General features: G+C 38.3%; 1 protein-coding gene across 1 annotated transcript in view; it reads right to left on the bottom strand.

Moving 5' to 3' along the window:
- The window catches only part of HYDIN (HYDIN axonemal central pair apparatus protein), a 345392-nt gene that overhangs the window by 300569 nt on the left and 22163 nt on the right, over positions 1–22660 (bottom strand). Inside the window, 4 exon segments of the mRNA XM_070770879.1 lie at positions 6113–6247; positions 9354–9473; positions 14353–14478; positions 15483–15640. Coding sequence (XP_070626980.1) covers positions 6113–6247; positions 9354–9473; positions 14353–14478; positions 15483–15617 — 516 coding nt within the window. The 5' untranslated portion in view covers positions 15618–15640.

Here is a 22660-nt window from a genome sequence, read left to right as displayed (position 1 = left end):
AACTGTATCTCAGGAAGTTCATTATATCATTATAAAAATAAAGCATAACAATAGACATTTTGTGCCTTGATGTGATGCAACAGGACTTACCACATCACCCAAGAATTCTGGCCCCTCAAAAATCAAACATGAATCTAACCAAATCTCTAGATCTAACTACTATCTATAGGAAACAGAGGGGATGGAGGATCACTCTATGGAATCTGGTGAAGATGCACTTAGTACCTTGTTTGGATCCCAATTTAAGAAAATGAACTTAAAAAATAAACATATACATTTATAGAAATCTACATATACATATACACACATCTACATCTACATCTACAAAAATAAACATATACGTATACATCATATACATACGTATATTACTCAACTGGGCAGATCTGAATACTGACTAGATATTTGATGATATTAAGGAGCTACTGTCACTTTTTACATGTGATAAATATACTGTGATTTAACTTTTAAAAAGGACCGTATCACTTAGAGACAAACAATGAAGTACAATGAAATGATGAATGGGACTTGCTGCAAAATCCTCTGGGGCAGGGGACAGGATGATGAAGCAAGATGCTCATACGCTGATAGCTTGAAAATCTGGGTGATGACACTTCACTATTCCATTTTCTAAACTTCTGCATACGAGTGAAAGCTTCCATACTAAAAAATAGCTTAAGTACTTTATGATGGCTTCCTATTCTACGCTGTATGACTTCTAAGATTCTTCATGGTCTCACCCTCTACAAAACTTGTCTCCTACCATTTTCTGAGCAGTTTCCTCTCCTCCAGTCACACTGGCCATCCACTTCCCTGACCTGCTGCCAGACATGCTTCTGTCACAGGGCCTCCATAAGTGATGCTCTGCTCCCAGACAACAATATCTGCCCAGTTCAGCTCTCTACCCAAAAGTTACCTCATTGAAGAAGTCTCTCCTGATCTTCCTACTGAAAGGAAACGCTCTCCATTCTCTACCACTTTCTGTTCTCTATCATGTCAGTATCTGATATTAAATGATATGTCTGTTTATTCATTGTGGAATGAATAAGCCCCAAAAAGGCCAAGCTTCTGCTATTCTCCACTGGATCCTGGCTTATAGCACTGAGCCTGGTGTAGAGTGAGTGAAATAATATTCATATTAATATCTTTATTTGGATACTACACCATCAAGAGTTCTTAATAAAGAGAATGCCTAAGAGCCTCATTAGCCATATTACAAAGTGACATTTATCAAATCCGGAAAGCTAGAAAATAGTGATGTAACTCACTATGAAGATATGAAACAAAGTGGGGAGTAACACTTTTAAAGAAGACTTCTTAGACATCTTTCTCCTGGTTGAAAAGACCAGGGAAAAGTCAACATCTAATACATTGATACTTCTTAATACTTTGCTGACAGGTCTGTCTAGTCAAAGCTATAGTTTTTCCAGTAGTCATGTATGGATGTGAGAGTTGAACCATAAAGAAAGCTGAGTGCCGAAGAATTGATGCTTTTGAACTGTAGTGTTCAAGAAGACTCTTGAGAGTCCCTGGGACGGCAAAGAGATCAAACCAGTCCATCCTAAAGGAAATCAGTCCTGAATATTCATTGGAAGGACTGATGCTGAAGCTGAAACTCCAATACTTTGGCCACTTGATGCAAAGAATTGACTCACTGGAAAAGACCTTGATGCTGGGAAAGACTGAAGGCAGGAGGAGAAGGGGACAACAGAGGATGATAGTTGGATGGCATCACCAACTTGATGGACATGAGTCTGAGCAAGTTCCAGGAGCTGGTGATGGATAGAGAAGCCTGGCATGCAGTCCATGGGGTCACAAAGAGTCGGACATGACTGAGCAACTGAACTGAATTGAATACATTGATGGCACAAAAAGATATTTGAGCCCCTTTTTCTTATGCCTTTGCTTTTATCATCTCTAGGCCATCTTCAAGTTGAAGAAACTACCTTTTATTTTCTTGAGATGAACTTACTTATCTCACTTTTCAAATACTTATCACAATTTCCTATATGTTAGGCCCTATGCTAAGCACCTGGATTATAAGGGGAACCTAGACAGAACCAGGGAGGGCGAATTCCAGGCAGGAAGAAAACTAAATCCCTATCATTATTTTTGTCAACAAGAATTGCTGATTGTGGCAAATCTTATATTTTAATATTTTATATTTATATTAAAATATATTTAATTTTTAAAATATCTATATTTTAATTCAAAATGCTAGCACTATAGTATACTTATGGCTGATTTGAATTGCTATATGGCAGAAACCAACACAACATTGTGAAGCAATTATTCTCCAATTAAAAAATTGAAAACTTTTTCAAAAAATATGTACACCTGGATAACAAAGTATTGCAATGTTTTTCTATTCTTCTTGGGCCATGTTCTTTCAATTTCATAGTAACAAACCAAGAAAACTATTTTGACAACAAGCTAGGCATTTTCTTAAAACACAACTGAGCAAAAAAAAAAAAAAGATGACTTCATATTTTCTGTAAACCACTGCTGCCATTTTCATATGCCAACACTGTTGCAAGCTGATGCTGTCTTAAGTCCAAGGATGTACCCAGTTTTGCTTTCCTACAAAAGCCTAGTATTTCTTATATTCTTTTTAATAGTAAAGGTACAAATTTAAGAGGTCAAGAAAAATGCCAGGCTCCAGAATTTTACAGTGTTATGATAACACTGACTACTATATTTCTACTTTGCATGACATGTACACTAGGATTATTAGATAAATAACATATCCAATCTTTTTTTTCAAGTCCATGTGAAAAGAGATAAGGAAAGCTGAAATGAATTTGCTGCACCTGTTATCTGGGGTATTTGGCATCCTTAACAAGTTAAATCTCCAGGAAGCTAGATTACTAGATGACAGGGGGAAAAAATGTATACTGCATTATAATCTTCGACATGCTAATATACAAAGAGGGCTGAAAATCCAATTGAAAGAGGACTGGCTTATTAAACTGTGGCATGCTGCAATTTACATATCTCACCCTCCAGATGTGAGGAGGGTAAATGAGAGTGAAGTGTGTTCAGATCAGCAGGGGATAGGAGGGAAAACACATATGCACTTTGGCTATCAATTTGGCCAAGTGGAGAAAAAGTGACACAATGAAAAGATTGACTTTTATTCTTCCTAAAATAAATCTGGTCTTGCTGACGCTTTGCTACATTCTGGATCAGCACTGAAGACAGCAGGACTAACCCCAGCTGGTTGTTCTGTGCACACCCTGTTGGTTTTCCAACAGTAAGAGTAAATGTAGATGCCCAGACAACCAGAAAAACTACTGCAATGGGGCCCTGCTGATGGTGCAGGATGGCAGGATCTTTGTGGAAAAATGGGGACCAAAACCAGCAGCAGGTGCTTCCCCAAATACCCACCATTAGTCTTAGACAGTCAGTAAAAGGAGAAATCACTACGTCCTCAGAAACACACATTATGTCAATTATTTCACAGCTTAGAGCCCAATCCAACACAAAATCCTAATGTACTGAAAATGGTATAAATTTCTCATAGTCAGCCACTACTCTCAGCCTATCTCCTCTCACAGATGCACGTAACCCTTGATAACTTTCAAATACTTAGAAGACATACTAAAGCAACATTTAACTGATTTATTTTTAATTAGGGCTTTCCCAATAGACCACAGGCAATGTTGGTGAAATGGAATGGTAAGAGGGAATAAAAAAGCTAGGAGTAAGATAAGCAGCCACAAAATACAGCCATGGAGTAATCCTCAGTGGGAATGCTGGCATTTCATATTTATAAAGTAGGTATGCTACTGCTAAGTCACTTCAGTCATGTCCAACTCTGTGCGATCCCATAGACGGCAGCCCACCAGGCTCCCCCTTCCCTGGGATTCTCCAGGCAAGAACACTGGAGTGCGTTGCCATTTCTTTCTCCAACGCATGAAAGTGAAAAGTGAAAGTGAAGTCGCTCAGTCGTGTCCGACTCTTAGCGACCCCATGGACTGCAGCCTACTAGGCTCCTCCATCCATGGGATTTTCCAGGCAAGAGTACTGGAGTGGGGTGCCATTGCCTTCTCCATAAAGTAGGTATAAACTCACTTAAAATATATTATTTGCTGTATAGATAAGTAGTTCTAAAAATCTCTCCCTTTGCTTTTAGTTTTTGATGACGGGAAATTAAAAACATTTATAAGTAAAACAGAAGAGTATAACAAACCCCATGTACTCATCACCCAGATTCAACAGTAACTAACGTTCTGGCCTTCGGGCTTCATCTGTGCGTCTATCCATTGGCCTTTCTATTGCTATTACTACATTTTTAAGTTTTTAAGGTAAAAGTTAGATATTGAGAAAGCATAAATACTGAGTGTACAACTTTGACAAATGAATTCATCCATGGAACCCACACACCTCTGATGACACAGCACATTCCACCTCTTCAGAAAGTTCTGTGTATCCCTTTCTCAGTCAGACTGCCTACAGGTAGAATAATACTTATTCAACAGAAGACTTTTTTTTTTCTCCAGCATAGAAAAAAAAATTAAGGAAAGCCAACCCCTTGAATCCAGCAAGCTTTACATTTCAAGCTGCACAAAGGCTTACTATAGCCAGTTTTTATAATAAAATGACAGTGTAGGAATTTGACCCCCAAACTAAATCCAACCATTCTCTTCAGAGATAATATTCAGATATAGAACCTGGAGAAAAAAAAAATCAGGACTTCAACAATGTACAGCAAAAAACACTACTTCTGGACCTATTTATCTTTTTGGTTATTTCAGTAACACCCCAAACAAAATTAAAAGTTCATAAACACAATCCAAGAAATAAACAGTAATACTACAAAGTGGAAAATTAATAACAACAGTATCATATAATGAAATTTCTAACCACTGACTACAGTGATCCACGCTTGGCAGGTCACATTAAATCCTCTATCCCTGCTCTCTAGAAATGTAGAACAGTAGCAACAGCAGCAGGAACACCGCTGACATTTACAGCAGCTAAAAAGTATTAGTGATAGAGAAGAAAGGATTCAAAGCTAGTTCACTATCCCTATTATGTTCTTCTGATTCCACCGGTAATGGCACAACACAGATAAGCATACATACTATTAACATTACATATAAACTGGCATTTTGTTATGCCTATTTTAGCCTTGTGTGTGTGTGTGTGTGTGTGTGTGTGTTTTGTCCTCGTTCCTTCAGTCATGCTGGCAAAATCCTTTTCTCTTCCACACAAGTCCCCACTTTGCTCCTTACAGAGGAAAACTCAACCTGCAATCTTGCACTCTTGGAGAAAGGGTGGGGAGAAGCCACCCTCCCAGTCCCTCAAGCTAGTTCTTCCTTCCAGAAGAAACTGGAATTTACACAACTGAGGAGAGAGAGCCTGAAAACGGGCTAGATGCCTGATGGCTGTGGTGGTGCTGGGCGGAAATGGCTTCTTTTTGAACTCAGGCTCTGTGCAGACAGGGGTAAGAAGACAGGGCAGGCCTCTGCTTTCGGCTCTAGCTTCCCTACTTGCGCTTGGGCGGAGCTACTGGTGAGGTGAGCCCTTCCCCGAGGACTGGTTACCCACCGTCAATAGGGAGCAGAAGGAGGCCTTCTCTGGGTCTCAGGTCCTGGTCACATTCTTTGCCATTAATGAGACCGATACTGTGATCAGCATTTGAATCTTAAGTCTCTCTCCTAAACTAATTACAGGGTGGGAAGGAAGGATGTAACTAACTAGGATCCCAAACTCCCAAGAAGCTGTGATCTCTACCCTTTGTCTCAGCTCACTACACCTGGACCACGTCTTTCCCTGTTTGGTGCCTCTCCAGCTGCACTGTCCAACATAAATAAGCTGAGGTAGGTGCCAGGGAAGCATCCAGAAGGCTACCCTTCTTTACAGTCTGGCTACGTGCAGCTCATATAAGCCCTCACCACTGTTTGACAGTTCTTTCCTATTCCCAGTGGTGCACCATCCCCTCCTCTCATCCAGCCTGACCATTCCTCTCACCACCACCACCAGCAACACCATCAATGACACCAACACCATCGACAACACCACTAGCACCGCCACCACCTCCGTGAATGTTCAGAATTGCAAACTGCCAGCGACAAGCATCCAACCACTGTCTTGCCAGCGCTGCTGTTACCTTGTTTTCCTCTGGAGTAAAGAGGATTCGGAACACGGATGGCACTCCTGGAGCGACCTTGTGGCTGATATCTTTGGGGCTGATTACTTTAAAGTAAGGTGAACTTTCCTCAACAACTTTCACCATCCTTGGAATCTGCAAGAAAAACCCAGTAATGGGCAATGTTATTGAAAAATTTTATTTTATTATTTAAATGTGACTATTTTTTGAAAACTAACTGCTTAATAATCTAAAACCCCACCTACACTGGGGAGTCACACTGGACTTTCCAACATCTGAGAACTGCTCTGGGAGAAGAAATCACACTGCACTCCTGCTATGGCTCATCCGCTGTACATAAGGCACCACTTGATCCTCACAATAACCTTTGAGCTTCATTACAATTCATTCTTCAGATGAGGAAACAGACACTTGCCCTAAGAGTTACAACTTCACCAAGCAATGGTGTTCAGGATCAAATCCTGGCCTAGCTCTACCTTCCTTCCCTACAGGACTGTCCCACCCAACACTACCGTGAAGCAAGAACACAGAGGGCAGTAGAATATCCGCAAGGCCAGTCTCAGAGCAGGTTCAAACAGTTCCATCCTTTTAAAGTCTTATTCTTCTGCCCTGCTTGCTTCACCCAGAGTACATATACCTATTTTGGACAGCCCCCAGCAATAAAGGAAACATAACTGTGAGAAGAGGGGTGGTCAGAGGTAGAGGTTCTAGGGACACAGGAACAGGAGAGGATTTTTTTTTTTTAAAGAAAAAAAAAAAAAAAAAAGATTTAAAGGCAGCAAAAGAAAGTTAACTATAGCTAAGTCCGTCCTAGGAGTCTCAGGTGGAAAATGAGAAAACAAGAACCCTACAGCCTCTCAAAGCTGGAGCCTAGATGTGGAAGGGAAGAAGAAAAGCAGAGAGAATTCAGACATATCTGAAGACTAGAGACTGGGGAGTTAAGAATGAGATGTGTGCATATCTGATAGGAACAGAAGTGGCTTTGCTGTTAAGAGAAAAGGTCAATGGCATTCATGATGTGTTAACTGATGTCATATAAGCTTGTTGGGAATACTTTTAGTAAGATCATAACTGTGGATTAAAAACTAGAAAGGAAAACAACAGCAACACTAGTAATAATACTAACACTGCTTTAGTGCTTACTAATGACAGGCACTGAGCTGAATAGTTTACATCCGTTATCTCATTTAATATCCCAAACAACCTACTGAAATGGGTACAATTATTATCCCCATAGCTTGGAGAAGTGAAGTAACTTGCCCAAAGTCTACAGCTAGGAGAGTACCCACCTGGAATCTGATCCCAGATTAATCTGACTCTGGAGTCTGGGTGCTTATAATTGTACCCCAAGTGAATTTTTCTGTGGCTTGTAGAGTGTTCATGGCTTACTTTCAACTTGTGTGTTCAAGAGAGATAGAAGAACAACAACCTGGCTCTGTCTTTGGCATTCCAAGCCAGCGAGGAAGCTAAGGTGAGTGACACAGAGAGCATTTTTCAGTGTCCTAAATTTATCTCAGTGGTTCCTTCATGAAATAGGAAGTAGAGAAGCAGGCTTACATCAGCCACCTTGTACAAGGGTCCTGGGATTAACTTACCAAGAACAAGCCTGCCTGGCCTAGAGAACCTGTCTGCTTGTTGGCAGCTGAACTTCCTTGGATGAGGACCTTCTTTTCATGGGATCCAATACTCCAACAGCATCTGTCCAAGAGGTGTGGGTTTTATCCACAAGAACTGAGTGTCCTTTGGTAGACAAGGCTAACACATGCCTCTTATCCTTGACATGCTCACTACACCCACTGACAATCATTTCTTGTTGATGGCCAGGGAGAAGTACCTTTTGTTCTAGGTCCTCTCTGCCTTTAATAGCCTAAAAAAACTTGAACAAGAGGCCAAAAGTAGTGGAGAAAGGGAAAAAGAGAACTGAAAGTGAGAAACTAAACTGGTTGGCAGCCCTATGTAACTGATCTCTTCTTGAGATATACGAACCTGAGTATAAACATCTTGGGTTCTTTTTCTTCCCTCTGCCTACCCTTCAGCTTCCATCCCATGAGCTCTCTTGCTAACTCTCCTGCAGTGAAGAACTAAATGTTCCATCTTCCAAAGTCTGACTTTGCTGTCACTAAATAACCTCATTGATCTCTGACAGGCATCACCGATTCCTTTAATCAGTTACTGTAGTAAATATAACTGCAAGTCTTCCCATTTGCCTTGAATTCTTGCATAGTCTTCACTTAATTTCCCACTTTTATTATACCTAGAATTTTAGTCTCAATGTTCTAAGTCTCCTATAAGTATTTCTACTTGTCCTTAACACCTGATATTTAGCATCTCTCTAATGCCTTCCTCCCTATCTGATTACTTTTCACGCTTAACTGTGCTTCATGCTGACATTCTGCATTATTCTTTCTTTCATCATTGTTATATGTCAAGAAAATCTTCGGTCATTTAATACTGTTTCTGGAAATAAACCCTAATTTATCTCTGAAGGGAAAAGGCATCATGATGGAGAAGAAATCCTCAGTTGCAACCACAAGGAAACAAGGAACAGACAGTGGGAAAAGCCATCCAAATCTATATGTAGACAAATTCTGAAGGCTATCTGAGGTACAAGGGGGGAGATGGAAAAGAGAAACGGGAACTTCTCTTTTTGAAGTTTTTTCTAATATAATTTGCATAATCTAAACACATTGGCTCAACAACTGCAATTCATATGAGTAGACTTGATACCTTCTCTGAAAGGCATCACTGATTCCTTTAATGAGCTACTGTAGTGAATATAACTGCAAGTCTTCCCATTTGCCTTTAATTCTTGCAGAGACTTCACTTAATTCCCCTCCTTTATTACAGCTAGAATTTGTGGCTATAATAGTGGGAAATAGTGGCTCTAATGTGGAGTATGTAAACATGAATAGTAATGGCACTGTCTTAAATGAAAACCTCTCCCAAATGGTCACTGGTGAGAATTGCATGATACTCGTCCAGCTAATCCTTTATTCAACAGAATACTTAGCGCACATGGGAGCTTACCATGGCGGGTACTGCCCTGGGACTGAGCATTTAGCAACAAAACAACCAGAACAGTCCTGACTTCATCAAGCTCATAATCAAAGGGCATGTCTTCATCTATTTTCCTAGGTCTATCAAATTAAAGAGCTTATCTAAGACCTTACAGGATTCCATTCTATCTAATCCCTTCTTATATATCCATAAAAGGTACAGCCATCCCAGCAAACATACTCACTGTGTCAGTGTTCCTCAAAACCAGTGGAACCTCATAGACTTCACAGGGAGTGTAGTTCTGAAATATGATTTCTGATGGAAAGGGCTGGAATAACGCCTGATCCAGGTCAATTCCTGGAAACTACAGTTGAAAGAATAAATTAATCATATAGTCACAAAGTGGCAGAAATGACTGGAAAAGATAAGAAATTACTACACATACCTATGAATATTAACACTAAGAACCAAGGAAACACTTTAAAAGGAGTAACAGAATGGCAAATACTGTATATTAATGCACATGTATGGAATTTAGAAAGATGGTACTAATGATCCTACATGCAGAGCAGCAAAGGAGACACAGATGTAAAGAATAGACTTTTGGATTCAGTGGGAGAAGGCGAGGGTGGGATGATCTGAGAGAACAGCACTGAAACATATACATTATCATATGTAAAACAGATGACCAGTACAAGTTCGATGCATGACGCCGGGCACCCAAAGCTGGTGCTCTGGGACAACCCAGAGAGATAGAGTGGGGAGGGAGGTGGGAGAGGGGTTCAGGATGAGGAGGACACATGTATACCTGTGGCTGATTCATGCTGATGTATGACAAAAACCATCACAATATTGTAAAGTAATTATCCTCCAATTAAAATTGATTAATTTTTAAAAATTCAAAATAACCCATAAATTAGAATTGATAAGTGACTTATCAAGGTCACTGAATAAAAGGTCAACATAAATCAATTATATTTCTTTGTACTAGCAATGAACATTTAGGAAATGAAATTTATAAACAATACCATTTAAAACCACATTCTAAAACATAAAACACATAGGAATAAATCCAATGAAAGATGTTTAAGACTTTTATCTGGAAAATCTACAAACCATTATTGACAGAAACTAAAGAAACTCTATGGACTTCCCTAATGGGAAGAAATACCCAATCACTTTATTTTAAAAGAAAAAAAAAGAAAATCTACACTGAACCACTGGCAGGTGTGTGGAAAATACACTAATATGCATATTTATAGGAAGAGTCCATCATTTAGACAGGCTAGAAGAATCATAGCTGGGGAACTCTGGGGGGAAGAAAAGGCTAACACAATTCTGTCACATCTCCTCCCTTCTTCTCATCCCCTTTCAAATAAACAAACACATATAATCCTCTTTCATAAAGAGCTGCCCCTAGAATCATGGCGAATTCCTATTGGACTGCAATACTACCAGCCCTGCCTCAACATTAACTACCTGAAAACAGCAAGTCCAGGAAGAATTCCCTTCTTTATTTCAAAGATGAGTAATAATAATAATCACAATGACAAATAAGCCAGGATCTATACAAAAACACTCACCAAAAAAAGAAAAAGAGAAGCAAAGAAAACGTCAAATGAATATTCACTTTTCTGGTTGCCATGAAAACAATAAGAATCTTAACTACACCACTTCATCATAAGTTCAAAGAACATAATAGAAAAAAATCAGAGAGCACAAAGCAAATATTCAAGAGTTCGAGGGAAGATTAAGCAATCAAAAGCAATAAAAAATTCAAGTGCTAATTCAATAAATGCTAATTGAATTTCTAATGCTTTCCATATGTTGAGCATACAGTAGTGAAGAAAGTCAATAAAACCACTGCCTCATGAAGCTAAAATTCTTGAGGAAATGGATAAAAAATAAAAATACATAAAACAAGGTCGGGCAGTGTTAAAGCTATAAAGAAAGCCGAAGCAGGACAAGGAGATGGCATGAATGGGGATAGGCAGTCAAGGGATGGCCTCTCTATGGAAATGGTTTGAATTGAAGTAAGTCATGCAAAGGTCTGAGAAAACAGCATTCCAGTTAGAAGGAATAACAAATGCAAAGACCCTGGGGTAAGAAGTATCTTTGAGTGTTTGAAGAGCAGCAAAAGGAGGTGCAGTTAGAGGAGAATGAGCTGCAGAAGAGACAAAGGAAAAGACTACGAAGGATGCAGGCTCAGATGCTGCAGGACTTTCTCATTATGAGAGTAACAGGAAGCTTCTAGGCAGTTTTCAACATGGAAGCAACTTGTTCTAGTTTACATTTTAAAAAATCACTCTTCTTTGTGGAGAACTGATAATGGGATGATCAGAGGGACACAGGGAGGCTACTTTAGGAGTCTAGATGATGATGGGTTGAATGGGATGGTGGTGGCAGAGGTGGTGAGAAGTGGTTTGATTATAGAGATATATTTGTGATCACTAGCCCTTGTTGGATTTCACATAAGATGTGAGAAAAACAGAGGCATCAGAGATAACACCAAGGTTTTTGGCCTGGGAAAACAGATCAATGGAGGTATTACATGGTGGATGCAGGGAAGATCATGAATTTAGGGAAAGAATGTAATGCAAAATTTAGATCTTCAACATTTTAAGTTTGAGCTGCCAATCATACACTGAGCTGAATATATGATCCAGAGTTCAGGGGCTAGACCACAGTAGGAGATATAATTATGAAGGTAATCATTTAAAAGGTGAAATTTAAAACCTCGTTCCCACAAGGGGCCACCTAAGGAGTGAATGCAGAAGAGAAAGAAGTTTAAAGAGCAAGTACTGGGGAGCTCCAATGTTTAGTGATTAGGAAAAGAAGAAAGAGCCAACAAATAAGAAAAAAGCAACCAGTGAAGTAGGAAGAAAGCCAAAGGAGTGTGATATCTGAGACACAAGTGAATGAAAAGGTACCAAAAAGACACTAACTATATAAAATGCTGTGAGATGACCCAACGGTGTTGAACTGATCAAGCTTAAGAATGAATTTTAAGACACACACATACCTCAAAGAAGGGAGACAGAGGATGCTGATGAATGTAATTACAGTAAAATGGGAATGAACAAAGTTTAAAATGGATTAGAGAGGAAATACAAGGTGAAGAAGGGCAAAGAAGATACAGCATCTTCACCACTGATATTTCTAAAGGAAAACAAAAAAATGGCATGAATACTTGATAATCCAAGAAAAGCTTTCTAGCAAAAAGTAACAGATATAATATTTTAGGAAAAATTTAGACACATCCTAATAACATTGTGCATGCTGCATACATGCTACCCAATGGACCGTAGGCCACCAGGTTCCTCTGTCCTTGGGATTTCCCAGACAAGAACACTGGAGTGAGTTGTCATCTCCTCCTCCAGGGGATCTTCCTGACCCGGAGATTGAACCCACATCTCTTACATCTCCTGCACTGGCAGGCAGGTTCTTTACCACTAGCGCCGCGTGGGAAGCCTCCCTAATAAAATCACTGGATATCAAATAAGAATAAACAATCTTTGGACACACAAGTTAATATTATAGCTCAGCTGGTAAAGAATCCACCTGCAATGCAGGAGACCCCAGTTCAATTCCTGGGTCAGGAAGATCCACTGGAGAAGGGATAGGCTACCCACTCCAGTATTCTTGGGCTTCCCCTAGTGGGTCAGCTGGTAAAGAATCCAGCCCCAATGCGGGAGACCTAGGTTCGATTCCTGGGTTGGGAAGATCCCCTGCGGAAGGGAAAGGCTACCCACTCCAGTATTCTGGCCTAGAGAATTCCATGGACTAGGTCTATGGGGTTGCAAAGAGTCAGACACAACTGAGCAATTTTCACTTTCACTGTTTCCTCATATCATCATTTAAAACCAGAAGGTAGTGAAGAAAATGCCTGCAAAGCTCTTATAGGGAAAACATGTGGCCCAAAAATTGTACACCCAACAAGTCTACAGTTCACCTCTAAAGGCAATAAGCAAATATTGTCAAACATATAAAGGACATACAGCTTCCATAATCTCTTCTTGAGGAAATGAGAAGGGTATGACTCTCATTTAAATAAGAAACAAACAAAACTCAGGAAAATAAAGTGAAAAAATAACTGAGTTAACAGAAGAGGAAAGATGAGATGTGGTACACTAAGAGCCTTGATCAAAATACATTAAAACACATACACAAGCAGTAACACACACAACAGCACACACAGTCTGGTTTTAGTCATGCTCTGGGAAAGAAGCAGATAGCCCTTAATTATGATGAACTAGCTTTGGAAGAAGCTGTGTTCCCTGCCTTGAAGTTAGAGGGTGGCTATGGAGAAGGAAATGGCAACCCACTCCAGTGTTCTTGCCTGAAGAATCCCAGGGACGGGGGAGCCTGGTGGGCTGCCATCTATGGGGTCGCACAGAGTCGGACACGACTGAAGCGACTTAGCAGCAGCAGCAGCAGCATGGGAAAAAGAGGAAGCAATGAATAACTAAAGCTGACAGGGCTCAGAAAAAGAGTAAATTGTATGCATATCCTAGACAGGAGAGGCAATGGCATGCCAAAGAGAGCAAAACAACCTGAGGCAATCACTCCTCTTGAGGGAAATCACTCTGAAAAACCCTCAGGAATAGCTAGGAACCTTTAGAGAGGGGGCTAATCTCCAGGAGTTCTACTAAGGGAGGCTCATACCATAATTTGTGCATAAAAACTGAAGTGTATAATTCAAGAAATTAATTTAAAAGTAGGAAATAAGACCCACTCTAAAAACATGTTCCTAAAGCCTGGAATATATGGTTTACATTAAAAAATAGAAACATCAAAATATCTATTCTTTACAGGCTAAAAGGATGTATTTGTTATTGGAAATGAGCCAGAACAGACAAAAAGGCCTGTTTTAATAAACAATTCCTCCTTCCTCCTTGCTAGTAATGACAGCTCAGTTAAGCAGGAACTTCTTTTTCTAGAAAGATAACCCAACTGGGCTTGACTAATATAATTCTTGGGATTACTCTTACTATGTAAACCATAGTGTTCAGAAGTAGCTAAGGAAGAAATATGACTAATCAGAAGTTACTTATACTCTGCAATTCTTGGTATCAAATTATAGATACCAACATCAACAAAGGTAGAAAAAGAATATATAAAACAAATTCAATAAGGGATTAGTCAGCCCCAAAACAATAAGTACTGCTTAGTTCTTACTGTTTTAGAACAGTCACATTATTCCAGGATCTACCTTATACACAAATACAACAGAAAGCAGCTACCTTTTGATGTGTTGTTTCCCTCATATCTAAAAGTTGAATGATCTGTGGTCGGCACATTACACGGGTGTTGGCCAGTCTCTGCTCTGTGGTGAGGGACATTTCCTTCAGGAACTCCGAGGGTGTCAGCTAGAATTGAAAACAACAGGAGCTGAAGATTCATAAGTGGTAATACTGAAAAAGTGTTTTCGTAAGTGCCAGTAATGAATAATTTGTGTTTATAGCTTCCAGGATAATCCTGGAATGCCACTAAGTTCCCTTATAAAACATTTAAAATAACTAAATAATACAAACAAGAGAAGGACCCATGCACTTCTGAGCTTTTTGCACAATAATTTGAAATGACATATGGTTGCCATTTCCTTATGATTTTAAAGGAATCACACAAAAGAACATGGGGTTGGGGAGAGGAAGGGCAAGAAACTGCACAGGAGCATGTCCAATGAGCTTAACTTTATGCTCAGAAGAGCATAAAACTCTAGGTTTCTAAAATCACTTAAGGGCTTCAGAGCTAAAGAGTCTGAGACATTTCTATTTCTCAATCGAAGTTACAACATGCAAGCAAAGCTTTTGGGTGTTTATCATGTTATACCTGGTTAAAGAGAAGTCTTAGAAAATGTAAAGGATCTGGGAAGTGTGACTGTGCTGCCTAGGAATGAGTTTGAACTTTTTAGAAATCATAAGAGCATACCTTGTTTCCAAAGAGCTCTCAGCTGATCATCAGATACAATAGTCAGTCACATCCACTTACCCAAATAAGAACATAAAATGCTTTAACACTTTCTAATCTTATGAGAAAAAATGTTACCCATCATTTAAATAACCCAGCAAGGGCTTACCCAAGACCAACTACTATTCATTGCTTTGTCTGTATAGTCTTCAACTGATTAACGTAAGCAATTTAAGCCTCTACTTTGATGTATGTAATTTCAAAAACTTCCCAGGCTTTAAAAGGTATCTATGCTCTGTAGCAAGCTACCATGTTAACTAAACTGAGAATATTTGATATCCTGTTTGATATTCTGAGAAAGCCAGGCAGCCATTGTCATTCTCCAGAGGAGAAAGCTATTTTTCTGAGAGATGCTTCTCCTCTCATAGGAGATACTTTACTCTGAAATTCTCTGATACATTACCATTCGATTTACTTCATCTTCTGCAACCACCTTTGGACTCATGGGTGGTAAAATCTTGCTTTGGAATCCTTTAAGTGTTCTGACTAACCCCATATGAACAGCCCCCATGGACTCCTCAATACTTCTACTTGTCATTTTTAGCTATTTCCTCTGTTTACCTAAGAATGAAAAACAAAAAGTTTTAGAACAAATACAGTTAATTTCTGAATATAGGTCACATTTTTTGAAGGTTTTTCAAACACAAGAAGGTTTAGAAAATACTGATCTTCAAAAATACATCCAGTACTTGGAACCAATGCCTTAACTGTAGGAGTCTATTCCATGAGCCAGTCTAGAGTTAGCCTTATCCCAAACTCTGGGACCCCTTTTAGACAAAACAAGTGATTCTGGATTAAGCTCAGGGAAGACATGAAAACACAAGCAGCTCTTACATTTTGGTACTTTTTATCTTCCCCAGATAAAAACTGCTCAAAAAATATACTTCATAGTTTGCTACTTTATCTGCTTATTTGACAATTCTCTCTCATGACACTCTTCAAACAGAATAAACATAAGGCTTCAGGCCTTCACAGCTGGCAGAGAATTGAAAAAGGCAGCATGAGATGATATGGGGAAGTTTCTGAAAATGTTCTGAAGTTTATAGTAATAAATAAGGCATTAATCAGCTGCCCAATACCTCCAAATCAAATAAATACGACATTTCCCCATTGAATATATTTCCTTATACTTCTACTAGGACATTTGCAACTTTGGGAATCCATTTATGACTAAGTAGGGGCTTCCCTTGTGGCTCAGCTGGTAAAGAACGTGCCTGCAATGCAGGAGACCTGGGTTTGATCCCTGGGTTGGAAAGATCCCCTGGACAAGGGAAAGGCTACCCACTCCAGTATTCTAGCCTGGAGAATTCCATGGACTGTATAGTCAGTCCACAGGGTCACTTTCACACTTTCACTTATGACTAAGTAGGGATTTCTATTTTTAGTAATAGCAGCCTAGATTTTTTAACCCTGTGGGGGAGAAATGCTGGATATAACATCAAATTAAAAAACCTTAAAATCATTAAAAGTTCAAAAGACAGTAAGGCATTACCAGACCAAACTGGAAGGGAAAGTGGTGCATAAAGGAAAATAGATATGAATGAAAATGTAATAAGGTACACTGAAATAAAGCAATAAAACACCCAAAGAAATTAATATGAAATTTTAAAATAAGAAAAACAATCAGAAAAAAAGATGATTGAAATAGAAAACAGCTAAAGAAGTTCTAACATGCTATAACTGGAGCCAATGAAGAAGAAAAATAAAGTACTGGAGGAGGAGAACTAATATTTAAAACTATAATCTAAGAAAATTTTCCATTAAAAAAACAAGCAAAGGGAATTGGTGGTTACCCAGGAAGGTTGACCCAAAATGATCAACTCTGAGTCATATCTTGGAAGAACTACTAGAGTGTAAAGAATTTTTAAAATTAGCATCCAGACAAAAAGTCAAAATAAGGTATGAAAAAAGAGAACTAGATGTCAGTACACTTTGTAAAAGCTATCCATGAAATGGGCAAACAGAGGAGGAATATTTTCCAAAAACTTTAAAAAGCCTGAGCCAGAGATTTTACAAGCAACCAAGCTCTCCTTCCATCATCAAGGCTACAGAAAAGGAGTTTTGAACACGCCAAAGCCCAGGGAATATTACAAACATGTTCCCTTCTTGAAGAATATAATAGAGGATGGGCTCATCCAACCAAAAGAACACAATTTTACATGAAAATTAAGAAAAGAAAGCCAAAAAGTAGATTAAGATTAGTAGTAGTTGGTATAAGAGGTAGGAATCAAACCATTTAATGAGATAGAATAAAGAAGAATTAAGGGATTTGTGGTAGAAAGCCCCTATGATGGCAGCCAATGATACCTGTTTCTAAGCATTCAGGTATTCATATAATCCTTCTCCCCTTGCGTGTGGGCTGTACTTAGGTATTGTAACAAATATAAAACAGCACAAATGATGGATGTCACATGTAAAATCAATTATAAAGAGAACTGGTACCATCTTGGTTCTGGCTCTCTCTCGGATCACCAGTTACTAACTGTAAGGACACTGAGAAACCTATAGAGAGGCCCATGTGGTGAGGAACCAAGGCCTGCCAGCAATGACATGAGTGGGCTTGGCAGTGGGTCTTCTAAGTCCTGCCAACAACCATGGGAATGAAGGCAGAGTTGCCAGCCCCGGTTGAGCCTTGAGATGACTGCAGTCTGGGCCAACAGCTTGATTGGAGATGCATGAGAGACCCTAAGTAGGAATCACCCAGCTAACCATCTTCTAGACTCCTGACCTATAGAAACTGAGAAAACAAATATTGTTTTAACCTATTAATCTGGAGTAATTTGTTATACAGCAATAGATAAAAATATAGGCACTATAAAGGGTTTACATACAAAGAAAACTGCTGAACATAAAGATTAATGTTCCTAAATTTCAAAAGGAATTTTAGAAAAAGCAAAGATGACATACTAAATAAAGAATAATGATAAATCACATACAATATACATAATTATTATAAATAGGAAGTGTGATATCACCAACATGGTAGAATAGGTAGTTGCCAACTTCTGTCCCACTCACAAAAAGACCATCTATTAACAGCAATTATCCATAGACAAGACACCTTTGTGAAAATCCCAGAACCGAGGGTGCGACTGAACCACTCCCTTGGATCACAGAGACTTGGAAAAACCTCAAAAACATTTTGTTAAGTAAAATGAGCCAGTCACACACACACAAAAATATGTATTGTGTGAGTCCATTCACATGAAGTGACCAGAAAAGGACAACCTCTATAGAGAAAAAGTAGATTAGTCATTGCAAAGGTCTGGGAGGAATGAAGGGATAGAAGAGTGATAACTAAAAGGTATGGGATTTCTTTTTGAAATGAAAATGTTTATAACTGACTATGGTAATAATTGCACATGTTTGCGAATATACTAAAAACTGTGAATTGTATGTACACTTTAAATGGATGAATTGCATCCTGAATTGAATGTGAATTATTATATCTCAATAAAGCTGTTAAAATATATTTTAAAACATTAAAAAAAATCAATCCTTAAAAGTTGAAAAGTGAAACAAATAAACCTTGCTGTATATCAAGTTGTTGTCATAACTACAAAGAGAAAACAGTTATTCTAAACAACCTTAAAACATGATTTTTGACTATATATCATCATTGGATAGTAGTCTTATCGTCCTAATATTAGTAATAATATTTTAAAAACAAGTAGCAATATCAATATTGTTAGGAATCAAGCATTTCAACATTAAAAAAAATAAAATCATAAAAGTTCTTATATTAAGAAATACTATAATCTTAAATTTAAATGGCAAATATGAGTTTCAGCTCATGATTATTTTCTCCTTTTAAATAACTTGCCTACTGAAAGACCCTCGAAGCAATGAAAGCTCAGTAAGCAATGACAGTCCCAGGACGTAATGTGGTCTTTAAATACTACTTCCCACTAAAAGAAACCATACTCCTTAGAGAAATGAGTAACTCAAGGTCTGGGGCATGAAATGTGTAAGATGAACTTGGGACATTCTACTATACTGAAAGACAAGGACGTTACCAAAGGCTACTGGGGTTGAGTCTAAGGAGCCCAGAGCAACTTGAAGGAGTTTTCATTCACCAAAGACAGGACAATTTGGGGAAAAAAAACAAAGTGTGCAATGGATTCCTCTTTAAAACTCTGAGTTCAAAAAAGATACTAAAAAACAATCACTGGTCACCTTTGGAAGTTGCTAGGACACAAAACTAATTAGTTTGGAAACAATAACAGGGAAGAATCAACCATTTATCCTGTCCCTTTCTGTACAAATTGCATCATAAGTTATCCAAATAGTTGATGAGGGGAAATTATTCTTCATGGACAAACTCCAGCTAATAAATGCAGAAGAAATGACAGAAAAATAATCACCATTTTCAGCCTCTAATGAAACGAAGGATCATCAATGCCAGAACCATTAGGAAGAATGTTGTTAAAGAACTTTATAATGGCTCAAACAGGCTAACAACACCTGAGCCCTCTACATCAATCTTAACACTAAAAGAGTGAAAACCAGACATATTATGTGCCTCCTGACGTGATGTAGTACACAGCACCACCTGTGTAGCACTATTAACAAAAATCTTAACCTAAATCTAATTAATCTCTAGATCTACCAGCTAGGGTACAGGAGATCAGGAAATGGAGGAACACGTGCAAGAACATAATTAAGCCGTATCAAGAATGCAGAAAATGTTACAGGGAAATGACCCACTTCACTAAACTAGTAAATAGTGCTAGTGTGCAAACATGAACACCTGAGAGGGGATGGAGACGATAATTATGATTAAGAGAATAGCTTCAACAATAATGACATACATAGATTATAAGCAAAAGGAGGGAAGAGGTATATCATGCAAATGTTGGTCAAAAGAAAGCAAGAAGGGCTATAGTAATATTAGATAAAGTTGACTTCAAATCAAAGAAAATGACCAGGAACAAAAAGGGACATTATGTAATGTCAAAGGGTGAATCTACCAAAAAGACACAACAATCATAATTATAAATGCACCAGACAACTTTTAAAATATATGACTTGAACCAAGCTTCAGAATATATGACACAAAAAATTAAAACAACTATACAAATCCACAATTGTAGTTGGAGACTTCAACATTCCTTTCTCAACAATTAACGTGAGTATTAAGCAGAAAATTAACAAGATATAGAGGAACATAACACAACCAACATGATTTAATCAATATTTATGGAACAGTCTGCCCAACAGCAGCAGAAATGTACATGCTTTTCATGTATCCAAGCAACACATACAAAGATAGATAATTTTCCAGGCCACGAAATAAAATTCAACAAAGTTAAAAGAACTGGAATCATACAGAGGGTGCTGGTTAACCACTGTGAAATCAAATTAGAAACACACAACAGAAAGATAACACAAAATCTCCAAATACTTAGAAACTAAACAACACATTTCTAAATAAACACAAATCAAAGAAGGAAAACCAAAAGTATGTTGAATTGAATGAAAATGAAAACACAACAGTTCAAAATTTGGAGGAGGTTGAAAGTTATAACACTAAATATTTAGATTTAGTTCAGTTCAGTTCAGTACAGTCACTCAGTCGTGTCCGACTCTTTGCGACCCCATGAACCGCAGCACGCCGGTCCTCCCTGTCCATCACTGATGCCCGGAGTTCACCCAAACTCATGTGCATTGAGTCAGTGATGCCATCCAGCCATCTCATCCTCTGTCATCCCCTTCTCCTCCTGCCTCCAATCCTCCCAGCATCAGGGTCTTTTCTAATGAGTCAACTCTTTGCATGAGGTGGCCAAAGTACTGGAGTTTCAGCCTCAGCATCAGTCCTTCCAATGAATACCCAGCACTGGTCTCCTTTAGGACTGGTTGGATCTCCTTGCAGTCCATGGGATTCTTAAGAGTCTTCTCCAACACCACAGTTCAAAAGCATCAATTCTTCGGTGCTCAGCTTTCTTCACAGTCCAACTCTCACATCCATACATGACCACTGGAAAAACCAAAGCCTTGACTAGACAGACCTTTTGTTGGCAAAGTAATATCTCTGCTTTTGAATATGCTATCTAGGTTGGTCATAACTTTCCTTCCAAGGAGTAAGCATCTTTTAATTTCATGGCTGCAATCACCATCTGCAGTGATTTTGGAGCTCAAAAATAATAAAGTCTGACACTGTTTCCACTGTTTCCCATCTATTTCCCATTAAGTGATGGGACCAGATGCCATGATCTTAGTTTTCTGAATGTTGAGCTTTGAGTCCACTTTTTCACTCTCCTCTTTCACTTTCATCAAGAGGCTTTTTAGATTAGAAAACAGTAAAAGTCAATTATGTCATCTAAGCACCTACATCCAGAAAAAGAAAAAGATGACCAAACAAAACAAAAGCAAACAGGAGCAAATAATAAAGATAAGAACAGAAATCAGTAAAATTAAAAACAGAAAAGCAATAGAGAGAATTAATCAAAGATCTGATTCTCTGGAGAAACCAATAATACTGACAAACCTCCAGCAAAGAAAGAAGACACAAACTACCAATATTAGGAATTTAATAAAAAAGGACAAACCATATAGATATCAGAAGAATAATAAGGAAACACTATAAACAACTGCACACTCATAAATATGACAGCTTAGATGTATTGCTTCGATTTCTCAAACACACTACCACAACTTAATATGAACAGATAATCTGAATAACTCAAAGTATTATGGAAAAAGAATTCATAATTTTATAACTCAAAAAAAAAGAAATCTCTAGGCATAGATGGTTTCACTGGAGAATTATAGGAAACATTTAAAGAAGAATTAACACCAATACTACCAATCTTTTTGGAAAATGGAAAAGAAGGGAACATTTTACAATTCATTTTATGAGGCCTAAGACAAAACCAGACAAAGAAGGTAATACCCAAAAAACACCTAAAAACCAGTATCTATCATGAATATAAGTGAAAAAAAGTTTAACAAAATATTATCAAAATCCTAACAAGTTATTTAGCAATATGAAAAATAATTATATGCCATGACCAAATAGTTTAATTCCAGGAATATAAGTCTAGTTAAACACTCAAATTTCAATGTAATCCGTCACATTAGCAAGCTAAAGAAGAAACATCATATGATCATATCAATTTATGTAGTAAAAGCATCTGGAAAAATTCAACAACATTCATGATAAGAAAAACTCCCAGAAAACTAGGAATATAGAAGAACATAATAAAGAAAATATACAAAAACTTTACAGCTGACATCCCCGTTGCTGATTAGTCACTAAGTCATATCCAACTCCTTTGCAACACCATGGACTGCAGCACGCCAGGCTCATCTGTCCATGGGATTTCCCAGGGGAGAATACTGGAGTGGATAGGCCATTCCGTTCTCCGGGATCGAACCTCCAACTCCTGCACTGGCAGGAAGATTCTTTACCACTGAGCCACCTGGGAAGCCCAGTTGACATCATCCTGAATGGCAAAAGACTGCATGCTTTCCCCATAAAGACTGAGGACAAGGCAAGGAGGTCCACTCTAACCATGGCTATCAGACATAGTATTAGAAGTTCTAGTCAATGCTAGAAGAAGGAAAAAAAAAAAGAAATAA

The sequence above is a fragment of the Bos indicus genome, chromosome 18, assembly GCF_029378745.1.
Source record: "Bos indicus isolate NIAB-ARS_2022 breed Sahiwal x Tharparkar chromosome 18, NIAB-ARS_B.indTharparkar_mat_pri_1.0, whole genome shotgun sequence".
NCBI lineage: Eukaryota > Metazoa > Chordata > Mammalia > Artiodactyla > Bovidae > Bos > Bos indicus.
Note: the sequence above shows the minus strand (reverse complement) of the source record. Positions and strands in the feature narration are given on the sequence as shown.